At 41.4% G+C, this 23585-nt stretch overlaps 1 protein-coding gene across 2 annotated transcripts in view; it reads left to right on the forward strand.

The window, feature by feature from the left end:
* Positions 1-23585, forward strand: part of spag16 (sperm associated antigen 16) — an 846000-nt gene that overhangs the window by 130140 nt on the left and 692275 nt on the right. For both annotated transcript variants that reach the window (XM_080198174.1, XM_080198175.1), the window contains one exon: positions 3695-3828. In XM_080198174.1, coding sequence (XP_080054300.1) covers positions 3695-3828 — 134 coding nt within the window. The remainder of the gene's footprint in view (positions 1-3694; positions 3829-23585) is intronic.

Consider the following 23585-nt stretch of genomic DNA (forward strand, 5'->3'; position numbering starts at 1 on the left):
AGTGTTGTTGGATCTGCATTCATCTAGGCAAGTGGAGACTAGTGGTGGACAAACTCTGGGGAGTCAGGAGGTTGTTTATTCACCCAGGATCCTATCCTTTATTCACAAACATATCTCACTGAGATAATTATATCAGCGCTACTGTTGTGTGTGATACCTGTGTTGGCTAGTAGGTGCTTTCTTCATAGGTTTCTGTAGAATCTTCCTCTGAAGTTTCCTCGGGGCATTCTTCTGTTGTATGGCCAGGGGTCGCACAGGGGTACAGGGGATACCAACTCCTCATGGTTTGCCGTCATCAGGTTTGTTTCCAGCAAAAGAAGATATATGGTTCAGTGCAAGGGAAGGACGAGTATCTGGGCAGATTGCTTACTTGAGAAAGGTCATATGAATGAAGGTTTTATGGCTCCTTATTTTCGTGGCACACCCTAACCTGACTATCAGTCACAGCTCTTCCTGGGCCTACCCCAATAGCTCCATGGCACACTACTCAAATGGCGTAAGGAGATGGAGCTTGGGGACCCACCTCCGCTCCCTCCTGTCATGGGCTGTGTTTTCCTACGGGGACAACCTGGGGGATTGAAAGCCTGTTGGCTGGAAGGGCATGGGGGTGGGGAGAGGGTTGGGAGTGAGGGCAATTGGGTGATGCTTTTCGGTATTGTGCCTTGGTAGGCAAGGGTTGTGATGGGACGATGCCAGAGAGTTGGAGGCAGTTGCTAGGTGGACGTGTACTGGAAGGCTGCAGTTGTCAGGAAATGAATCAATGTGGAACCAACGTGGACATTCCAGGCCTGATTTTTGGGATTGATGCCGGAACGGGATAGACACTCACCCCTGCTGGCATTGGGCGTCAGTCTTCCTTGCCAGTGCGCAAGCACATACAGCTACTGTCACTTCTTCTTCATAAGCCATATTCCCGGCCCGACCATATCGGGGGGAAAAGATGGCCCTCCTCTTCACGGTATTCAGAAGCTGTCCCAGCTTTCCCTCTGCAAATTGTGGCACTGCTCTACGAGATGCCATCTTCCTGATGTGACTGACTGAGTGCATCATTAGTGCTTAAATGGAGCTCTGCCTGCTTAATGATGCATAATTATGTCTACTTCCAGTGCATCGCATGCCTGAAGCCTCCATAATGATACGATTCGCATAGAGACTCTTTCATTCCACTTCCATTGTTGATAGATTGTGAAGTGGAGCACACCTAAGACACTGGCATAGAAAGCTTCAGTTTTCTCACCATTATGACACTTTGAGAAAATTTTGGGAACATTTTGGGAAAATTTCACTCTAAGTGTCATAATGTTGAGAAAACTGGAGTGATCCATGCCAGCCTGTCAGGTGCAGTCTGGACCACAATCATCCCATATTCCATCATTTCTTGGGAGAGTGTTGAGTTGTGTACTGGTTTGGGAGAGGCTGGATTTGGAAGTACATCCTTATCTCACAGTGTACTTTGAGATTCCCTCTGGGGATCCCCCCCCTCACACAATTGGTGGCATGCTTCTCCCCTGGATTGCCCTCCCTCCATAGCCTCTCCACTTCCTGTCACCCTCATCACGTTGCCCTTGTCATGTTGCCCTAGGCATATCTCTGGCTCCACGCCAACAGGCCGCACTCCTTTGACACTGCCCTGGCCCTTTCAGTGTGCCAGGTGGGCACTGCCCACACATGTCCCCAACAACCTGGGGACTTCAGTGGCCTCTGAGCTCCCCCAACATGCCCATCATGCCTGGTCTCCGCGAGTAGAGACCAGTAATGATTCTCGCCGATCTGCCGCATCCAAAGGTTGGAAGATGCAAGGAGCTAGGAGAATCCGGTGTCAAATGAACTAAGAATATTTAAATGCTACTTTAAACATGCTAATCGGCCTTGCACTCTCTCTGGGTTTGGTCCAGATTGTGCCATTAGAAAGGGACCAGGACAAATGCAAACTCTTTGGTGTTGGGTGCAAAATCGACTTTAAGACCCACACGCTATTTTCTGGGATTGGCGTCATCTGTGACAGGTGCGGTAAGGTCATAAAATTGCTTCTGTATTGTCTGCTGTAACTATTTGTAATGTTTTTTTTGGTATAAACTGAATTTCCCCATCATGGGTCTTGCATGTAGAAGGATGACATTAGACAGAAATAGTATAACAGTTGTGTCACAGGAAAAACAGCAAATTGTATTTTTATGTCAATTAACCATTCACAAATTTGAAAATGTGGGATCATAGAAATCCATTTACACATTCACATTACACATTTGTTGAGGCCCAGACAAGAAACTCCAAGGTGTATTGTGCAGTTAGCCTAGACTGCAACGTTTGCATGTGATTTTGGCATTAGGGTGTGTATAAGGTGTTTCACTCCAGGTTTGATTCAAATGATCCACTAGGAAGCTTTTATCAACACACATTTTGTCTAAGAACACAGTTACAATGTAACAAAAAGAATTAGCATATCTTTTACCAAATAAAATACTTCAAGATGGCAAAGTATAATCCTTAACATCTAGCTATCCTTGTTGCTCCAATTGAAAGCAATAGTCCATGGAATACACCCTTCTTCAGAATTAGATAGCACAAAAACTATGATGCTAATGTGATGCTGGATTTTCAGCCTTTTAACACTTCTGGACTGAGATCCAGAGAGCAGTTTTCAGAGTAGCCTCAAAACAGTCAGTCTTCAGAGTGGTATCTTAGTCGCTGGCAGCTCCCAGTCTCCAGACTTCAGAGACAGAAACAGGTGCCTCTCTCTCTACAGCTTCCAAAACAGCAACTCTCAGAGAGAAACCTACTCTCATATAGCAGAACCTCCAAGACAGAAACTTCTAGCAGATTCCAGTTTCCAACTTCAGAGAGGGGAAAAGAGAGAAACTGCTCTCTCCCAACTCAAAAACTGCATCTAAATTTGAATATTCTGTGTAAACCTAAGTGTGCCCCCCTGTCAATCATCCCAATCAAACCCCACTCTGCGAAATCCCAGGAGAACACCAAGAACAACATTAGTTCAGATTAAGCAATTACACTGCTGCAGTAACAGTACAGGATACTGGCTAAAGGCGGAATGACGCTGATAAACTGGAAGAGACTGCTAGAAACATCCCACACAGAAACATGACTAAAACACATTCCTTAAAGCCACACTATAGTCACAATAGCTTCAGGTTTTTTTTGTGTTCAGTGCTGTGTGTTAGTTTAATTTCTTCAGACTGCTTCACTTCAGAGTTTCTAGATATCAGATGAAAGCATTCTGAAGAAATTGAGTTTTGGTTTAATTGAAAACAAGGACAATTCTGGAACTGTGGTGAAATATTAAGTGGGTCAATAAAACTAGTTTTGTTTGTATTTGAGGACTGTATGAAAAATGGCATTTTCTTACGGCTGGTCACCTTCCTTGACATTGATGCATGTTGGCATGCTTAGCTTTGATCTATTGTTAGCAGTGTACTTAACAACAGCACAAAGTGATATGGTAATTTGTAGATGAAAGTGCAAAAGTACGTTGGTGGCTCTCAGGATTGCATTCAATAAAATTCTGTGTTTGTAGTCATAGAGTATGGTGAAAATATTGATTTTGGTTGTGTTTAGTATACTGTTCAAAGTTAATTATCAGCAGGACAATTCTTTGCCATTACTTTTACTGTCTATTTTCTAGAAAACAATCATTCTGGAGAACAAGAAAATTAATTTATTCCTTTTTGATTAATAGGATTCAGAATTTCCAATTGACACAAGAGTGAACCCATACCTTGCTCAAATGAAAAGCTCTCCTAGTAATTTGCTTAGATCAGGTGGATGCAAAATGACGAAGATTATGAAAGTACATGAGCTGGCAGTGAGCTGGTAAGTAACATTGTTTATATATTAAGAAATGCTCACTGAACAGCATTTATTTTGATACTGTAAGATAGATTTGGGAGGGGGATTTTTAGTGTCAGCATAAAGTGCTTTTTCAGATTTTGCCTACATTCCAATTTTACTGATAGAGGTGCCAAACTCAGGTTGCCACTTTTTGAATGGCAGAAAATTGACCAAAGTTTGCACAAAGCTGGTTGTTGGGAAAGTGGATTCAGGAAGGAGAGGACGAATAGGCAGTCAGCGAGCAGAACTATCCCTCTTGACCCCACAAAAATACATTTTGAAACTTGGCCTCTAGCAGTCCTTTTAAAGTTCAACACCCAATTCAGTGGAGTGTGCGTCGAAAATGTTTTTCATAAAATATGTATGTTTATATGTATAATTGCAAGACTTTTAATCTTGCAGCAACAAAAGCAGAAGGCATAGTCTGTTTATAAGTATGTGATGGACAATTTTGTTGCCAAAAACTATATGTGACAACTTAAGATTGACACTAATATAACCGAAATCAAATGTTTAAATAATATTTGCTTTAAAATATTGCCAACCTCTGGCAAACATATTTTAAAATGTAAAAGAAAACTGTCGCATATTTTGAAGATTATGTCCCTGAAAATATTAATAACACAAGTTGTTGCTATTTGAAGTTACAGGTAGCCAGATATAAATGATACTTTGGAATTGCTTATTTTTATATTCTAGAATTTTTGTACCTTGTAACTTGCTCATATTTTTAAGTTTTTATTAATCATCTATTTGTGCCAACTTGACATTATCTTTGCTGCCATGAGATCTATATGTTGAAATCCATTCCAATGATTACTGTAAAGCTTTGTAATAGTACTATAACACAAAAGATTGTTCATTGACTTAAGGATTCATTACAAAGTATTCATATCTGAGAAACAGATCATTTCACTCAATAGATTCATGTGGTGCTTATGCTCCACATGAACCTCCTCCCACCCCTCTTAATTTCCTTCTACCAACTTCGTTACTTCTTACTAAATGGAGTATATATGGTTTTTGTCTTATATTTCAAGGACATTTATTGAATGAAAAATACAATATCAATTTCAGTTTGGGAGAGTTGTTTCCTTTCTAAGCTATTTTATACAAAATTAGTGCTATAGGTAGCTGAACCCATGAAAAAACATGGACAATACTTTAAGAAATAGAGAATAATATTCGTGGTGGTTTAATTTGTATTTTGTGTATGATTGCATTGATTAATATAAAGAAATCATACAATTTGGGTTGATTGATGTATACGTGCAGATTATTGAAAAATAAATTGTATGCCTCCAGGATTCTCTCTTGAATTCAGTACATATTTTGTTGAGAATATTGCAGCAAATATGCCTTGGAATCATTGTCATTTGTATTAGTGTTCAGTAAGAAAGTTTTCATGTTACTTTTTCGATTGTGTTGAAATCAAAGCTCAGTTATTTTACTAGCAAATAAGTCAAATGACAAGTAAGTATAAAAGTTCAGGGTAGACGATGAACAGGAATAATATTTATGCATTCAGTTTTATTTTCCAGTTAAGATGACAGATACAGTGGAAAATAAGACAGTAGTTGATATGTGCTAACACCAATCTAATAGATTTTCAAAAACCACTGATTTACAAATGTTGCATACAGTGTCAAACTTGCCTTTCACGTACAATATATCATTCTGTAAGAACTAATTACCTTTGGAAACCTTACTTATTTATCAATTAATATATAGTGATTGATAAATCATGCGATTGATTACTATTCTTTTATTTTCCTTTACCATATGTTGGGAATTGCCCATTTCATGTTCCATTCCATTATCCAGAACTGTTCTTTGATTCAGATTTCATTTCAATTCTGTCAGGAACCTGCGGGTGCAAAATGGGCATTCTAGTCAGTAAAAAATGGAAATGATCATTGTTTGACATTCGTATGGCACTAATATTACTTGTTACTTATCAATATAAGCCTGGATTTTGTCCAAGTCATGCTGAAATGTGGGAATGGACTGCTTCTTCATCTGAAAAATTGTGAAAGGTGTCAAACACTGTGAAGTCATCAGCAAACACCTGGTAGGTATGGTCTTATAATGGAGGAAGGTATTTGATGAAATACTTCGAGATAGTTGAGCCTTGGATATTGCCCTGATGAAATCTTGCAGTGATGTCCTAGAGCAGAGATGATTGACTCCTTCAGCCACAATCATCTTCCTTTCTGCTATGTTAACTCCAGCCAAGTTCCCCATTAACTTCAGTTTCACTCCATTTCCTTGGTACCGCACTCATCAAATGAGATATTGATGTCAAAGGCAGTCACACTCACCTCATCAAGTGGTTTGGCAGTTTGTAAAGTGAGGATCAGTGAGCCTAGGATGTGTTAAAGAGGAGTTTTCCATGTTTCCTTCCATTATTAGCTGGATTAATTTGCCTTTCTAATGAGATTAAATAGATGCAAGTGGAGGATAGGAAGTATCGAGGCTTGATGTCTCAACTGTTATGGGTAGGGGAAGGCTTAATGGAAAAGCTAATATTTTCCTGCTCATTAATTTTGTATGATTGCGGCTACAACACTGGTATATCTGACTAAGGCTTCAAATTCTGGCCACTTACATTTGGATTACAAAAGTTCTGCATGAAAAACAATATTCTAGAGGGTATACGTACTATGTTGTTCTCAGTTGACGTATACAAAATATGAGGAACAAATAAATGAGAATAATCTAGAAAATGCACACTATAATAGCAAATGAAAGAAATATATATGTTTCAGCAGTCAATGGGAACAGAAAAGATTGGTAGTTAATTTCTGCTTGTATTTATGAAGTAGCTACAATCATCACTCACACTTGATGGATCAATTTCAGCTCAGCGTAATAGAAAAATTAGAGATGGAAGGAGCAGGTTTTGTGAAATAAAGCAACTCTTCCCTAAATTGTTGGATTAAGATGACATATTCCTTAAATTGAAAATTGCACTAAAAAAAAGCTCCCTGTCAACCTATAGTTTTCCTTACTTCATGTAAGACCTTTGATATTGGCTGCCCATGAAAAAATAAATCCTGTAGAACAGAGCCTTTTGTGTTTTAATAACACCATTCAGTAAAACACTGATGTGAATTTAAGAGTTTCTTTTATCTAATGGAAGTGATGAAACTTTAAGAACTGTTTGGTTTTTAAAAACATAATTAATGAAAAGTGAGCATCGCTGACAAGGCCAACATTTATGGTGAAGGTAGCGGTGAGCCATCTACCTACCTGTTGAGTCCATGTGGTGTAGATACACCCAGAGTGCTGTTTGGGAGCCGTTCTAGGATTTTAATTCAGCAACAACAATATACTTGATAATATAATTGATAATATACTTCGCTGTGTGCGATGCCACCGCTATTGAAATGATTGCTGCGACCACTTTGCGCATGTGCAGTGGTTAGCACATGTACAGAGCAACTGGAGATGTCATTCCAACTGCAATTATCAATTTGTGCATGTGCGATGACATCATTGGACAGTATCAGTGAAGCGTGAAAAAAGATGTCAGGTCCATTTGGTGATTCAGTGTGGTCTAATTGATAAGGCATTTGACTTTGATATAAATCATGATGTTATCAGAGGATTGCAGGCTCAAGGCCTGCTGCAGTAATTTTATGCAGATATCTGATTCATCTTCATAAAACCAGACCCCATTCCCACTCATGAGCTGAATGCGCTGATTATCCTGCCAAACATTGTAGATCTCTTTAGTAAAACTGTATTTTCTTAGTGAGTTGTGCATTTATTTCTCATTCATCTCTGTGTTTTGCGCAAATAAACAAAATTTAGTTAATCATGATAAATGATTAATTATTTGGATTTTGGCCATGTCATAGTTGGTTGCACTTTCACCTGAGTCACAAAGTTACAAGGTCTTGTGTTAATTGCATTGCTTGACTGCAAACAATTGAGCAGCTGCATCGTTCTTATTGGCAGCTGCCTGAACTGTCACTTACACTTGAACATGCAGCATTTGTGAGTGTGCAAATAGTGTGCCACCTAGTGGTTAATTTGTATTGCATTGGCATCATTGTACTTTCAGGTCAGAATGGTGTGTGACTTGGAGGTGACAATTTCCCTCCATCTGCTGCTCTTGGTTCATCTAGATGGCAGAGTTTGCTGGCTTGGCAGGTACCGTCAAAGAGCCTTGTCAAGTTGTTGCAGTGCCTCTTGTAAATGGTACACACTGCTGCCAGTGGAAGTGGTGGAGCGAACAGATGTCCATTATACCCGCTGCTTTGTCCTGGAAAGCATTTAGTATCTTTTCTCAATGTTGTTGGAGCTGTTATCGTCTAGGCGAGTATAAAAGTATTTGAAAATACTGTTGACTTGGGTCTTGTAGATGGCAGGTGGGCTTCGGTGACAGTAGGTGAGCAGCATGCAATAGGTTTCCAACCTACTTTTGTGGTCACAGTCGTAATGATTGGTTCAATTAAGCTTCTTGCCATTGTAGTTGTCCGGGAGGTTAATGGTAGGGGATTCGGCGATGATAATGCCCATGAAATCAAGGGGAGAGGAATAGATTCTATCTTGTTGGAGATGGTCATTGCCTGGTCTTTGAATGGTCTGAATGTCCCTTGCCAGTTATCAGTCTAAATCAGAATGTTGTTCAGGACTGCATCAGTGTAAGGTTTTGCAAATGATACTGATCACTGTGCAACTACTGGTGCACATTGTCACCTCTGACATAATGATGGATGGAAGGTCATTGATGAAGCAACTGAAGATTGTTAAGCCCAAAATGCTATGCTGGGGAACTTCTGCAGTAATACCCTGGGGCTAAGATTGGCTCTGAACATCTACTAAAGTGATTCTAACTCTAGCCCATATTTAGACTACTTTGGATTGGGTGCACCTTCTCAACAATTTAATTGATTTATTTTTGTCACATGTATTGGTATACAGTGCAAAGTATTGTTTCTTGCATGCTATACAGAGAAAGCATACCATTCTTAGAGTACATTGGGAGAAGGGAAGGAGAAGTGTAGAATGTAGTGTTCCAGTTATAGCAAGGTAGTAAGGAAAGATCAACTAAGTATAAGGTAGGTCTGTTCAAAAGTCTGATGGCAGCAGGGAAGAAGCTGTTCTTGAGTCAGTTGGGACGTGACCTCATACTTTTGTATCTTTTTCCCCATGGAAGAATGTGGAAGAGAGAATGTCCAAGGTGCATGGGGTCCTTAATTATGCTGGTTGCTTTTCCGAGACAGTGGGAAGTGTAGACAGAGTCAGTAGATGGCAGGCTGGTTTATGTGATTGATTCAGCCACGTTCACAATCTTTCGTAATTTCTTGCGGTCACGGTCAAAGCAGGAGCTTCTATGATACAACGAGAAAGGATGTTTTCTATGGTGCATCTGTAAAAATTGGTGCGAGTGATAATAGACGTGCCAAATTTCCTTAGACTCCTGAGAAAGTAGAGGCATTGATGGCTTTTTTAACTATAACGTTGGAGTGGAGGGACCAGGACAGGTTGTTAGTAATCTGAACACCTAAAAACTTGAACCTCTCGTTTTATTTCCATTGTTGTAGAGGGACTTGTCCTCCACTGCACTTCCTGAAGTCGATAACTATCTCCTTCATTTTACTGACATTGAGGGTGAGATTATTATCATTGAATCATTTCACCAGATTCTCTATCTCCTTCCTGTGCTCCATCTCATCATTGTTTGAAATCGACCCACTATGGTGGTGTCATCAGCAAACTTGAAAATTGAGTTGGAGCTGAATTTAGTCATGCAGTCCAAAGTGCAACAGAAGTATCATAGGGGGCTGAGGACAAAGCTTTGTGGAGTTCTATGATTCTATTCTATAAGAGGCTGTATCACAGTGATTTACACTGTATGTTGATGAATCTGACCACTTGGCCCAAATTGGACAGAATGCTCAGCACAAAGCCTTTGTGGCCTAAATTGCTACATGCTCTGCATTAGCTCTCTGGCAACCTCAAATTCATTTTATAGATTTCAATAAAGACTGAATACGTAAAACAAAAAAAAAGATTAAGCAAATTCCAGACCAGATGCAAAGAAATATTCAAAACAATTATATTTTAGTGCCTGTGTAGGTGGGGAAAATCCCAGCTGTCTGCTTTGCAGATTGTTATCAACTGAAAGAAGTGTTGACATTTTCTACATTGTACATTCTAGGCTGCGATCCTCCTATCCCGCTGCACTAATTTTTCCTGCTGTGACTCTGCCCTTGCAATCAATGGGGGCAGAAGGGAGGCCAGCAATTGGGGCGGGCTGAGAAGTAAGGTGGAGGGGGGGTGTCTGCTGGGGTGGGGGTCTGCTGGGATGAAGGGGGTTCTGCCGTGATGGGTTGGGGGAGCAGGGATCATTTCTGCCAGAGAAGGGGAGGAGGTGGAGAATGGGGCGGGCTGGGACGGTGGGGGAAGAGGGTTCGGGGCTGGCCTGTGAATGGACGGGTGCCGCAATCAGGCCGTGAGGGAGTTGGAGGGGCAGCACTGTGGGGGTTGCGAGGCTGGCCAGTGATTGAGCTGGCCAGCAAACGAGAGGATGACATTTTGGGGTCACTGCGCATGCACAGAGGTCTGCTGGTTTCAGGCTCTCCAGCATGAATAGGCCATGCCCCTGAAACCTAACGATATTTAGGCTCGTGGCCTCCGTATTGCACAGTGTGTGGGAAATTCTAGTGTGAACTCCCACTTAAAAAAAACACCATGAATTTTTTTGGGAGAATTCCGGGCCTAGTGTTTGTAAGAAAGTTATATATATTGTGAACTTTTAAACATGGATTAGATGGACATTAGCAAAATTCTTCTAACACAAATTATTTTCTGAAAGCTGTAAGGAAAATGTTATCAGCTGTGAACTGAAGGTCAGCATCTAAACCCTCTCAGCAGATTTAGATTGCAATAGTCATTGCCTTCAAGTAAGCTGATGAGCTAATGAAAATTGATTAATGACAGTTGTTAATTATGCATGTTATGTAATAAGATTAATTATCAAGGATTTTGATGGTCCAAATCTAGCCTTTTACTGCATCATGTTGGTTATTCTGACTGTAGTCCATAAAAATGTAATTAAATCAATGTAAACAACTTCTTATATAAATGTTATATTTTGCTTTGATTTATATTCAGAATAAAATTTCTAATCACATGCCACAGAACCCTTAAAAATATTTGCAGAACAGAGTGTCAGTTGCTTTCAGTCAGTGAATATAGACAATGATTGATGATTTTAAATTAAAATGTTGTTGACCTTTGTGTTGAGTTCAGAATACAACTAAAATTAGGTGGTCTGATGTCTTGTCAATATAGATTTCCTTTTTGAAACTTCAGTTGTAGGTTGCTATCCAACTTTGGAGGATAGCTTTTATAAATCCTCACAGAAAATATGGCCTAACAATTCAACTCCTGTTATAATTCAGATCAGAAACCCCAGAATTCCGCCTGAATCAGATGTTTTGCAGTTTGAATTTGGCTAGGGTAAGCATGAGATATTTCACTTCAGGTATGATTCAAATGATCCACTAGGGAGCTTTTATCAAACCATCTTTATTTTAGAATACAATTAACATATCGCAATAACATTTACCAATTACAAGCAAGAAAAAAAACAACCATATGAAATGTTCCAACCAAACAAACCTGTGGCAGGTGTATGTTTTTAGGAAGTTTGTTTGGATGCCCACGTGATGCTGGAACTTAGTCCTTTGGTTGGATTCGGCAGCTTTCTTGACTGACCACACACACACACACACACACACACAAGCTTGAAGTCAGAATAGCTTCTCAAACATCAAGAGAGAAAGACTCTAGTTACTAACTAGCAAACCACCAACAGAATTTTCACTCCAGGAAGGCAAGAAGACGAGCTTCCAGCTAGCCAACAGAATTTACAATATCAGGGAAAGAGAAACATAGAAACACTACTTTTCAGTCTAATGTTGAAACACCTTCTAAACTAAAACAGCAGCCTGAAGCCCAGCCCAAAACTGAAAATAAAAAGCCTCTGTCACCTGACCTGTCAATTATTCTTCCCCATAGCAATGCAAAAGGTCATAAAACCCCAGACACTGCATAATGCCCAGAGTAAAAATAAACATTTGAGGCAGCAATAAAAGGACTTCAAAGTAGATGGTTTGGCAACAATGAAAAAAACCAAAGCTGCTTATAACTGCAGACAACATGATTAAAAAAATATCTTTCTTAAATATACTCTAGGGTCACACTCCACAATGTTCATTTTTGCCAATCAGCCTCCTAAAATTGCAATATTGCAGGCTGGATAACAATGTTCATTAAAAGTCAGAAGTGAGTTATTACTACAGGTTACACCACTGAAATCAGGAATATCTGATAGTATTATGTAAGCATCTGCAAAATACTTTTGGATTAGGACCTTACAGTTCTTGCAGAAGCCTTTGTGATTTTGATATGCGCCAGTGCATGACTTGCCTTGTGCTGAACTTGCCTAGCAACATATGTCTGGAAAAAATATCCCCTCTCTAGCTCTACTTAAATGAATTATGCAGAAGTTAGAGGTGAGTTGCTACTATATCATTTTGGGTTACTAATTGTCTGGTGTGCTTTCTTGCTCAGAGTAATTCACTATCTAAAGAGAGCAAGATTTTGCTGATATAACAAGCGAAAGGGAGAAACTGAGAGCATAACAGTTATCATTAGAGAGAGGAGGAGGGCATTGTGCAGAAGGCCATATGTTTAGCAGGTATTCAGGTGGCACTTGTTCAACATTAACTTTACTGAAGAGCAATGTATTAGAGATCCTTGCATAACAAACAAGATTGTCTCTGAACTGTGTCACCTGCCACAGCCACAACTTGAGTTTCAAAGCAGGGTATGGCCTGCAATGCTTGTAACTATCAAGTTCACCATGACCCTTAACATTTACACTGTGGGCTCTTTCCAAATTGCAGCAGGAAACCAGTGACCATTTTGCAGTCTACCGTTGTTACATGGTATCATCTGATTACAGTGTTCTTATAAGCCTTTCTCCTATGTAATTATTTAACTGGCTTCAGTTGAGGGTTCTGAGCATGTGCCGGCTTTGGTCAGCTTTTCAGTCTGCAAGAGGGTGATCTATAAGCAAGATTTATTTTACTAATGCTCCTGTTTTCTTGGTTATTACTGTTATGTCAAATTGTTATTGTTAAACTTTGTCATTTATTTATATGAAGATGCTTATTCTTTTGAACAAAGCATTTGACTATCTAATTTTCAGTCTCAAGTCACCACAACCATTGTATAAGTGAGGTCATATGGGCTGTCTATGCCAGAGGAACACTGATGTTAACTTTGCAATCAATATTGGTAAGCTACATAGAAGTGTTCTTATACGTAGCAAGTTTCTATAGCTTTTATTACTACATGGCAACAAGTACAAGAGAAGAAGCAAGAAGAGGCAGAGGAAAGGCAATGACCATCAGTTCCTCTCCTTATCAGTGATTGGAGACCAGTTCATTGTGAAGTCCTTAAATAGGAAGTTAACTCAACTTCCTATTATCTATTCATCAAATGTGTCATAGTCCTATTCATTTTTCATACAACCACCCTCAATTGTCTGCCTTCACTCCCAATCAAAGGTCTCGCCTTCTAAAATCTGTCTAGTGCCGATATCTGAGGTGCTTGCAAGAGTCAGATTGAAAGATGGTACATCCACTGGAAGGCTGGACTCTTCTTCGACTGACTGAGTGGTATCAGCATTATTTGCAACTGAAATTAAGGAGGAGCACAAAGATTAGCTTCAGATATGAGGGAGAACAGAGAGAAAAACGTTTAAAAGCAGCTTGCTGTTGCCACCGCCACCTCTCTACCACTGCCCACAGTTGCCAGCAAGCTCTGTCTAAGCTTTATTGAAGTACTTTGAAGTACATTTTATTTTTAATGATATCATTACAACTAAATTACTTACAATATTTAATTTGTACATGCATTCATTCTTAATTTGTAATGGAAATAGTTCCAATTTTCATCACTTATGGAGGTGGAAAATCTAATCTTGAGAAATGTAGACCCTATGTGATGAATTGCAATTCTCTTTTTATCTAGTTGCCCACTCCCCCTCCACAAAGTACTGACTCATGTTGATACACATCTCCACTGGTTCCCAATCTTTGTATGTGAGCCTAAATGGTGATTCTCGGTAACCTATTTTTCCACAAGGGTGATCACAGCTAGAGGCTCTTTTCTCATTTGATATCTCCCTACTTTCAAGTGCAAGGTTCCTGATGAGTGATGAAGAGCAGGATCCCTAGCTGACCCTACATCGTGCAAGCAGGAAATTGCTGAGTTTAATTATAATGCTATTACATTTGTATCCAATATCACTTAAGTTTGCACAGAAAATAGATTGAATCTGGGATGACCTTGATGCGCATGTGTACTGGGCATGTTATCTAGAAGAATAGATAAAATTCTTATCTGTTCAGATGAATTTACTCAGGTTTCTATTACAAGCATCATCAAAAGAAAATGAGTAAATTGCTTGAGCTATTGCTGGGAAATATCTTGCAAACAAAATATTCTTGCAGTTTTAATGGGTAAAAGATAAATGGAAATTATATACAAGTTACTCAAAATGTCTACAGTGATGTTCAAGCAACTATTTCTGAAAGTATTACTTCGTAAAGGATGACATGGTACAATGGTTAGCACTGCTGCCTTACAGCACCAGGGAACTGGGTTTGAATACAGGCTTGGATGACTGCGTGGGTTTTCTCCGGGTGCTCGGCTTTCTTCCCGTAGTTCAGTGATGTGCAGGTTAGGTAGATTAACAATGCTAAATTTCTCTTTAGTGTCCAAAAATGTGTAGTATAGGTGAATTAGCCATGGTAAAGGGTGGAGGAATGGGCTCTAGGTAAGATGATCTGTCAAAGTCAGAGCAGACTTGATGGGCCAAATGGCATCCTTCTGCACTGTAGGAATTCCATGGTTCTAAAGCCACTGGCAGTGAAAAGCAAAATTTAAACAATCTAAATTTTAGTTTAGGAATTAAGCTGTTAAACAGAAACCTCATCAGCTCCCTCAAATGAACATAAAATATCCCATGGAACAAATAGTAGAAGAACAAGGGAATTGTCCTTGTGCCCTGGTCGATCTGTATCCCTGAAATAACTTGGGTATTTATTTCATTGCTGTTTGTGGGAGTATGCTGTACACAAATTGGGAGGATAACCCAGTCTGGCCTACATATGACTTCAGATTCTCATCAATGTGGTTAACTCTCAGATGTCCTCAGAGATGGGCAGTAAATGCAAGCCCAACCACTAATGCTCACGTCCCATGAATGAATAAAAAAACCAGATGAATGTTGTCAGCTACACAGACTGGTTCCCCTCCAGATCTTGAGTGTCTTGAGTGGGTGTGGTTCACTCCGGAGGGGCAGGGCCTGATAGAGCTGGCAAGACACGCTCCAGAGATCGGGGGGACCCTTCTTCAAAGGGCGTTCCAAACAGAACAAAAAATAAACTCCTTCCCTGCCCCCCTCCCCCAGCCCACTGACAATCATTGACTGCATTCCCCTTTCCCCTGTCCTGACAATTATTGGCAGCATGCCCTCCTTTGCCAATAATCAATGGCAGCAATCCCCTTCTCGCCACCGCTGACATTCCCTCACCTTCCCCCCACCCCGGCCAAAACACTGGCACTCCCTTCCTCCTCAGCCCCCTGCCGTGTCAATCATTGCAGGCATTCCACCACCACCAGGACACTGATTGGGAGGGACCGTTAGCTGGCAAGTCCACGGTTGGCAAGTGGGAGGCTTTTAAGGGCAAAATGAAATGGTTGCAGGGGAGGTATGTTCCAGTTAAGCGGAAGGATGGGAAAGGTAGGATTAGAGAGCCGTGGATTACAGGGGCTATTGAAGACTTGGTCAGGAAGAAGAGGGAGGCGTATGTTAGGTCGAAACGACTGGGTACGGAGAGTGCGCTGGAGGAATATAGAGAGAGTAGGAGGGAACTAAAAAGGGGAATTAGAAGGGCGAAGAGAGGGCATGAAATGGCTTTGGCTGGTAGGATTAAGGAAAATCCAAAGGCATTTTATTCCTATATTAGGAGCAAGAGAGTAGTTAGAGGGAAAATTGGTCCTCTTAGGGACAAAAGTGGGGAGATATGTATTGAGTCGGAGGGAATGGGGGAGCTCCTGAATGAATACTTTGCGTCGGTATTCACGAAGGAGAGGGGTTCGGAATCGTGCGGTCTGTTAGAGGGAGCTGAGGATCAGCTGCAGGAAATATCTATTACGAGGGAGGAAGTGCTAGGGCTTTTAGGTAGTGTAAGGACGGATAAAGCTCCGGGGCCTGATGGTATTTATCCCAGGCTGCTTAGGGAGGTGAAAGATGAAATTGCTGGGCCTCTGGCGCAAATCTTTGTCTCTTCTTTGGACACAGGTGAGGTCCCAGAAGACTGGAGGGTAGCAAATGTGGTACCGCTGTTCAAAAAAGGTAGTAGGGATAACCCTGGAAATTATAGGCCGGTGAGTTTGACATCGGTGGTAGGGAAATTAATGGAAAAAGTACTTAGGGGTAGGATGTATGAGCATCTGGAGCGTTGCGGTCTGATTAGGGATACGCAACATGGCTTTGTTAGAGGGAGGTCTTGCTTTACGAATCTGGTGGAATTCTTTGAGGAGGTGACAAAAATGGTTGACGATGGGAGAGCCGTTGATGTCATCTATATGGATTTCAGTAAGGTGTTTGACAAAGTCCCTCATGGTAGGCTGGTAGAAAAGGTTAAGGCACATGGGATACGAGGTCAGGTAGCTAGGTGGATCGAGAACTGGCTGGGTAATAGGAGACAGAGGGTAGTAGTGGAGGGGACTTTGTCCGGCTGGAGGCCAGTGACCAGTGGTGTGCCGCAGGGCTCAGTACTGGGACCTCTCCTCTTTGTAGTCTACATAAATGACTTGGAAGAGAGCGTAGGTGGTGTGATCAGCAAGTTTGCTGATGACACCAAGATGGCAGGGTTGGCGGGTACCGAAGTGGATTGTGAGGTGATACAACAGGATATAGATAGGTTGGTGCAGTGGGCAGATAGGTGGCAGATGGAATTTAATCCTGACAAATGCGAGGTGATGCATTTTGGAAGGAATAATGTAGAGAGGAGCTATGTGATTAAAGGTAGACAAATTAGGAGTATATAAACACAGAGGGACCTGGGAGAGCAGGTTCACAAATCCATGAAGGTTGCAACACAAGTGGAGAATGTTGTCAGGAAGGCTTATGGAATGCTAGCCTTTATAGGAAGGGGGATAGAGTTTAAAAGCTGCCGTCTAATGCTTCAGTTGTATAGAACGTTGGTTAGACCGCATTTGGAGTACTGCGTCCAGTTCTGGTCACCCTACTACCGGAAGGACGTGGAGGCTCTGGAAAGGGTGCAGAGGAGGTTTACCAGGATGTTGCCTGGCATGGAGGGGCTGGGGTACGAGGAAAGGTTGGAGAAACTGGGACTGTTCTCCTTGGAAAGACGGAGATTGAGGGGGGACATGATAGAGGTATATAAGATACTGAAGGGAATAGATAGAGTCAATAGTGAGAGACTGCTCCCTAGATTGGTAACAAACACAAGAGGACATGATTTAAGGGTGAGGGGGGAGAGATACAATTTGGATATGAGAGGAAGGTTCTTTATGCAGAGAGTTGTGGGGGTATGGAACGCACTACCGAGTAGGGTGGTGGAGGCGGGAACGTTGGACTCGTTTAAGGTTCAGTTAGATAGGCACATGAGTGAAACGAGGATGGAGGGTTACGGTAGGGGTATTAAATGAGGGTTAGAACCTCGGGAGAGACTGGAAAGGCAGGCTTGTGATTAACGTTTTTGTCTTTATTCCGCAGGTGGAGGTCCACCTCGTTGTCAAATGAGGGGCATGCACACGGTGGGTCGTGCGTGGGCTACTCTTGGAGGTTCCAGGAGTGGCCTAGTACTTCGTGTCGGTGTGTGTGCTTGATCCTGGACCGGTAGAAGGGCGCTGCAACAGCTCGGTGACTAGCACTGCTAGCTGTGCAGATACATGGATTTGGGCCTGTGTCTGTGGGAGTTTGTGCATTCTCCCTGCGGATGCGTGGGTTTCCTCCGGGCGCTCCGGTTTCCTCCCACACCCCAAAGATGTGCTCTTAGGCTGATTGGTTTTACCAAATTGACACTATTCTCCCCTGAATCTGGCTAAGTTAGGGGTTCCATTCGTACACACGCAGGGTAGAATAGGTGTAGGGTGATGCGGCGGCGCGGGCTTGTTGGGCCGAAGGGCCTGTTTCCCGTGCTGGGTTGTTCTTTGTTCTTTGTACCACCGCCCCCCACCCACCCCATCCTCCCTCTTACAGTCATCACTGATGTTCCCTTCTCAACCCTGGCAAAAATCACCACATCCTGCATTCCTCCTCCTCAGTGCCCAGTCTTTTTCCCCCCTTGTGACTCCCACTACTTATACCAGTGGCATGCCTCTTTCCCCCCAGGTGCTATATGTACCTCCTTGCCCCAAGAAATCCCTTTGACAGTTCCTCATTTAGCCAGGCCTGTTTTGAATTTCGCCAATGTCAGTGAGGTATAAATATTTACTTGGGGAGAAACTATATGGCATGGGTGGGGAGGCAGTGGGCAGTTGGCGTTAATAATATTTAAATTCATCAAAATCTATATAAATGAGATTCCTGCCCTTTGTGGGCGTGAACCATATAATGTCACTGGCAATGGGCTTGGAAATTCAGGAAATGTGATCTCTGGAGAGATTATCCTGGATTTTCCATCCACATTGCCATTTTCTCTGATGGAGAGCGTGGGCTAGAAATGCACACCCCACCCCTCCCCCCCCACCTATTTGTAACTTGCTTCTTCCAACAGAGACTACACTTCAGAAGTATTTCATTAGCTGTGATGTGCTTTGAGATGACATAAAGTTGTCAAATGTTTTTTATAATGGCAAGTGTTTCTTCTTTCTTTCTTGTTCTTTCTTTTCCTTCCTTTTTAGTTTTAATCTATTTATCCATTGAACTCTAATCTTTTAAATCACCCAATTTACACCTAACAGGAATATATTTATTTTGTACTTTGTCTACCTTTGTACATTGTCTACCTTTGTACATTTTTCATGGCTGAAAGATGAGCCTTTTTGCTAACTTTTCTATCTTATTATTTTATGCCAACTTCCCCTCATCAAAACTGAACCATTTCTAGGTCATTGCTCTTATTGTTAACTTTTTGTTTTGTTCATTGGTGTGGGTGGCTATGTCAGCATTTATTGCCCATCCTTAATTGCTCTTGAGAAGGTGCTGATGATCTGTCTTTTTGAACTGCTGTAGTCTGTATTGTATTGTACTGTACTCCCGTAGCATTGTAATGATGAGGGAGTACCAGGATTTTGATCCAGCAACGAACAGCGATATACTTCCATATCAGGATGTTCCATGATTTGGAGGAGAACTTGCAGGCAGTATTGTCGTGCACCTGTTGCCCTTGTTCTTTTAGATGGTAGAGGTCACAAGTTTGAGAAGTGCTGTCACAGAAACCTTGGCGAGTTGTTGCACTGCATCTTATAGATGATGTACATGACAATCATGGTACATTAATAGTGAGGGACATGAATGTTTAATGTGGTGAATGGAACGCAAATTAAGTGGGCTGCTTTGTCGTGAATGGTGTTGGGCTTCTTGAGTTTGCTGGAGTTTCATTTAGCCAGGCAAATGGACAACATTCTACCATAAAGACAACATACTATCATATACCTCACGTGTACTTTGGATGGTTGAAAGGCTCTGGGTAAGCATGAATTGTGACCTTCACTGCATGAAGAATGGAAAGGGTTAATGAATTTTGTACTTGGAATTTGTGCAAGAGCATTGCAAACCTTATCTGTTTGTGCAGGCTTATGTGCTAAGTAAACATAGCTAAACAGTTGCAGATGCTGAAGCGCGATAACGACTGTTTGAAAGGAGGAATCATGCTGAGAACGGCTGCGACTACACAAAGAAGGAACTGCGATTGTGACTAGAGCTGGAAGAACTGTGGCCGTGACTGGGACTATACTGTATAAATATCCATACTCATTTATATTCGGGGAGAAGTCTGGCGAACCACTTTTAGGAACGTGCACCTCCCAAAAGCTTTTGTAATAAAGCTACTGTACGTGGACTCAATAACAGTCTCAGAAGTATTATTTCACCTACAACACTGCAGAACACCTAAATTCTGATGTGCTGTTACAGCCGCGTTACTTAAATTAAGTTGCTGGGGATTGCTACTACACGTGGATGTTTATGGTAGGATACTTACCAATAGTAATTCCATTAAATGTCAAGGGCTTGTTGGACTCTTTATTGGAAATAATTGTTGTCTTGCACCTGTATGGTATGAATGTTATTTGCCATTTACCAGCCCAAGCCTGAATGTTGCCCATGTCTTGCTTCATGTAAGCACAAACAATGTAAGCCATTTTCTGCAGATTTGTAAATGGAATCGAATACTATTCAGTTATTAATATACATGCTTCTGACTGTATGTTGGATGAAAGGAATGGATGAAACAGCTGAAGATGGTTGGGGTGGGGGCACTGCCCAAAGGAATTCCAACAGCAATGTTCTGGGCCTCCATAAATTGCAACCATCTTTCTTGTTGATATGACTCTAGTTCGATCAGAATGTTAACTTCAAATTTACTTAGGTTCGTTGATTCCACATTTGGTCAAAAGATCCTTTAGTGTCAAAGGCAGTCACTCTCAGTCTCAACTCTGGAATTCAGCTCCTCAATTCATGTTGGGATCAAGCCTTAATGAGGTGTGGAGCCACGTGATCCTGACAGAACTCAAACTGAATGTTGATGAGCAGGTTATTTATGAATAAATGCTACTTGATAGCACTGGCAATGACACCTTCCATCACTATGCTGATAATTGACAGTAGATTTATCGAGTGCTGACTAGTTGGATTGAATATGCCATGTTTTTCTGTGGACAAGACATACCTATGCAATTTGGTAGTAAATGTTGATAGTATACCTGTACTGCAACAGATTGGCTGGAGATGTGGCTAGTTCTAAAGCACAGGTCTTCAGTGCTACAATCAAGACATTGTCAGGGTGCATAGCATTTTCTGTATCTAGTGCCCCAGCTGTTCCTTATTCATTTGGAGTGAATTGAACTGGCTGAGAAAAGACTGATATCTGGGTTACTGGGGTCTCAAGAGGAGGCCGAAATGGATAATCCATTTGGCCTAATCTTGCAGCTACATACTTCAGGACTCAACCAGCTTGGTCAGTAGTGGTGCTACTTTCACTCTTAATTATGGGCATTGAAGCCTTCCACCCAATGTACATTTTATGCCCTATACCTTCAGTGCTTCTTTTCATGTTCACTGCCACTTGGAAGTACTGATTCATCAATTGAGGTGGTAGATCAACTGAGGTGGTAGGTCATAATGAGAAAGGAAATTTTCTTACTCCTGCTTGACCTAATGCTATGAGGCTCCATGGCTTCTGGAGTCAGTGCTAAGCAATCCCATGGGCAATTTTTCCTGACTGCTGTCAGCACGAATAGGTGGAACTTCCCATCCTGCACTCCTGCACACTAACTGCAATGGTAGGCATGGAAATAGGTGTTTTTCCTGGCAGCAACAATAGTGTGTTTTCATGCCACAGCATACACTTCAGAGTTAAATATTCATCCACATGAAATGCACTGGATCACTGGTGAGCACCCCTGATTTTCCAACCTCAGTGTGACCTCACCACCTTCTTGCTCCAAGTGCCATTTTTAAAGCTCAGAGCATAGCCTCCTTCATGTATAAAGACCAGGACTGATCCAGCTGAGAACTGTCTACATGGATGAAGAAGAAGATGTCAGCATTCAAATTTAGTGATGTCTCGTTGGGTCTCCTGCTGAACACTGTGGAGGACTGCTACAATATCCTTCACCACTGTAGTGGCTGAAGGTCTACTAACCTCACCACTCAGGCTTTGGAGGTGGTGGCAAAGGCAGCTCAGAAGAGGTCTGTCACTCAATGCAGGAAGGAAATGAGAGTTAACTCCCTCCTGCCTTTCCCTCCCCTCCCTCTCCCTCTCCATCCCCTCCCTATCCCTCCCCTCCCCTCCTTCTCCTCCCCTCCCCTCCTTCTCCTCCCCTCCCCTTCCTCTCCCTCCCCTCCCCTTCCTCTCCCTCCCCTCCCCTCCCTCTCCCTCCACTCCCTCTCCCTCTCCCTCCTTCTCCCTCTCAGAAGAGGTCTGCCACTCAATGCAGGAAGAAAGTGAGAGTTAACTCACAGGCTCACTGCCCACCCCCCACTCCCCACCCCAAAATCACATTCACATTGATCTCACTCGCTGCCGGCTCAAGGGACATCACCTCTCACTTTCACACACACACATGCGCACACACACACAAACACACCTTCACATCAGGCTCATATCCTCTGGAGCTTTCGTCCTCATCCCGTCCATGGCTCCACTCACCACACACAAATACAGGGTATCCTTATCATCTGCCTTGGCATGCATCTAGCTCGCTCTCTTTCTGCTTTTGTTCGGAACAAGACCACCCACAACAACAGCTATCTCTCTGCCTCTTCATAAATCTTTTTTGGTCTACAATTAGCCCCATTTCTCCTTATGTCATTATGGAATTGAATTTTACATTGACCTCTGAGCTACAATTTGAGAACTCAGTAATTTGTATGTTCCATTCTGCATATTTAGATGTGTTCATAGTACAGTTTTGGATCTACTGCTAATCAGTTTGTAATGTCTCAGTCTCTAACGTCAGATGCTGTTATATAGCAGTTTGTAATGTCTCAGTCTCTATCATCAGATGCTGTTATATAGGAATGTTATTCAAGTATCAGAGCACTTATTTTATTTTTTCTTGTGATCTGGGCATCACTGAGAGGATTTGTTGCCTGTCCCTGATTGCCCTTCACAGTGGTGTAACAACAGTGTAAAGTAAGGACCAATTTAAAACATTTTCCTTTCTGAAGCCAGGTTTTTTCCCTATGGACTCAAAATGTAACCCATTTCAGTACTTGTAATATAGAGTTTTGAAACAAGAGCTAATTATATTGTTGATACAGTGTAAAACTGCTTCTGTATTGTTGCTGCTCGTATTAAATTGATGGCTATGGGATTATTATAGAATAACTCTGCAGCGAATTCTGAAGATGAGGAGAGAGCTGCACACATATGGATTTACATCTGTGTGAAGAGCTTTGCTTCTGTGTGTTGCATTTTAAATACTTTGAGGTATGAGTGAGAGCATTCAAACTTGACACAGTTTAGAACTATATGCCAGAAACCCAAAGTGCTGCAAAACAATCTCTTTGAAGAGAATTTGCATCTCTTGCTCCAAGATCAGATGAATCTGATTCTGGAATTATATTGTCACTGAAAAACAGAAACTGTTTTCGCAATGATGCAGAAATTGTGGTAAAATCACATGCTAAAAGTACTGCGAAAGGTTTTAAACGAAATCTGAGATGGAAAACAAGTATTTTTAACAAATAAGAAGAATATTTTTCTATTTGTTATGAACAATGTGTAATAGAATGAATAAATAAAAACTAATTTATTATATATGTCTAAATATGTAAATTTATAAATCTAGTTCGCTCTTTATTAGGTATCCTCTATCCAAATGTAAAAGCATAGAATACACATGAAAATATTAGACTTGAATACCAATAATTCTGCTCCGCAGTTATAGCAAAGTAAGGATTTCCATCTGCTATTTAATATACAGGAGCATATAGATTTGGAAGT

The sequence above is a fragment of the Carcharhinus amblyrhynchos genome, chromosome 11 (assembly GCF_965287045.1).
Source record: "Carcharhinus amblyrhynchos chromosome 11, sCarAmb.v2.hapA, whole genome shotgun sequence".
NCBI classification, from domain to species: Eukaryota; Metazoa; Chordata; class Chondrichthyes; order Carcharhiniformes; family Carcharhinidae; genus Carcharhinus; species Carcharhinus amblyrhynchos.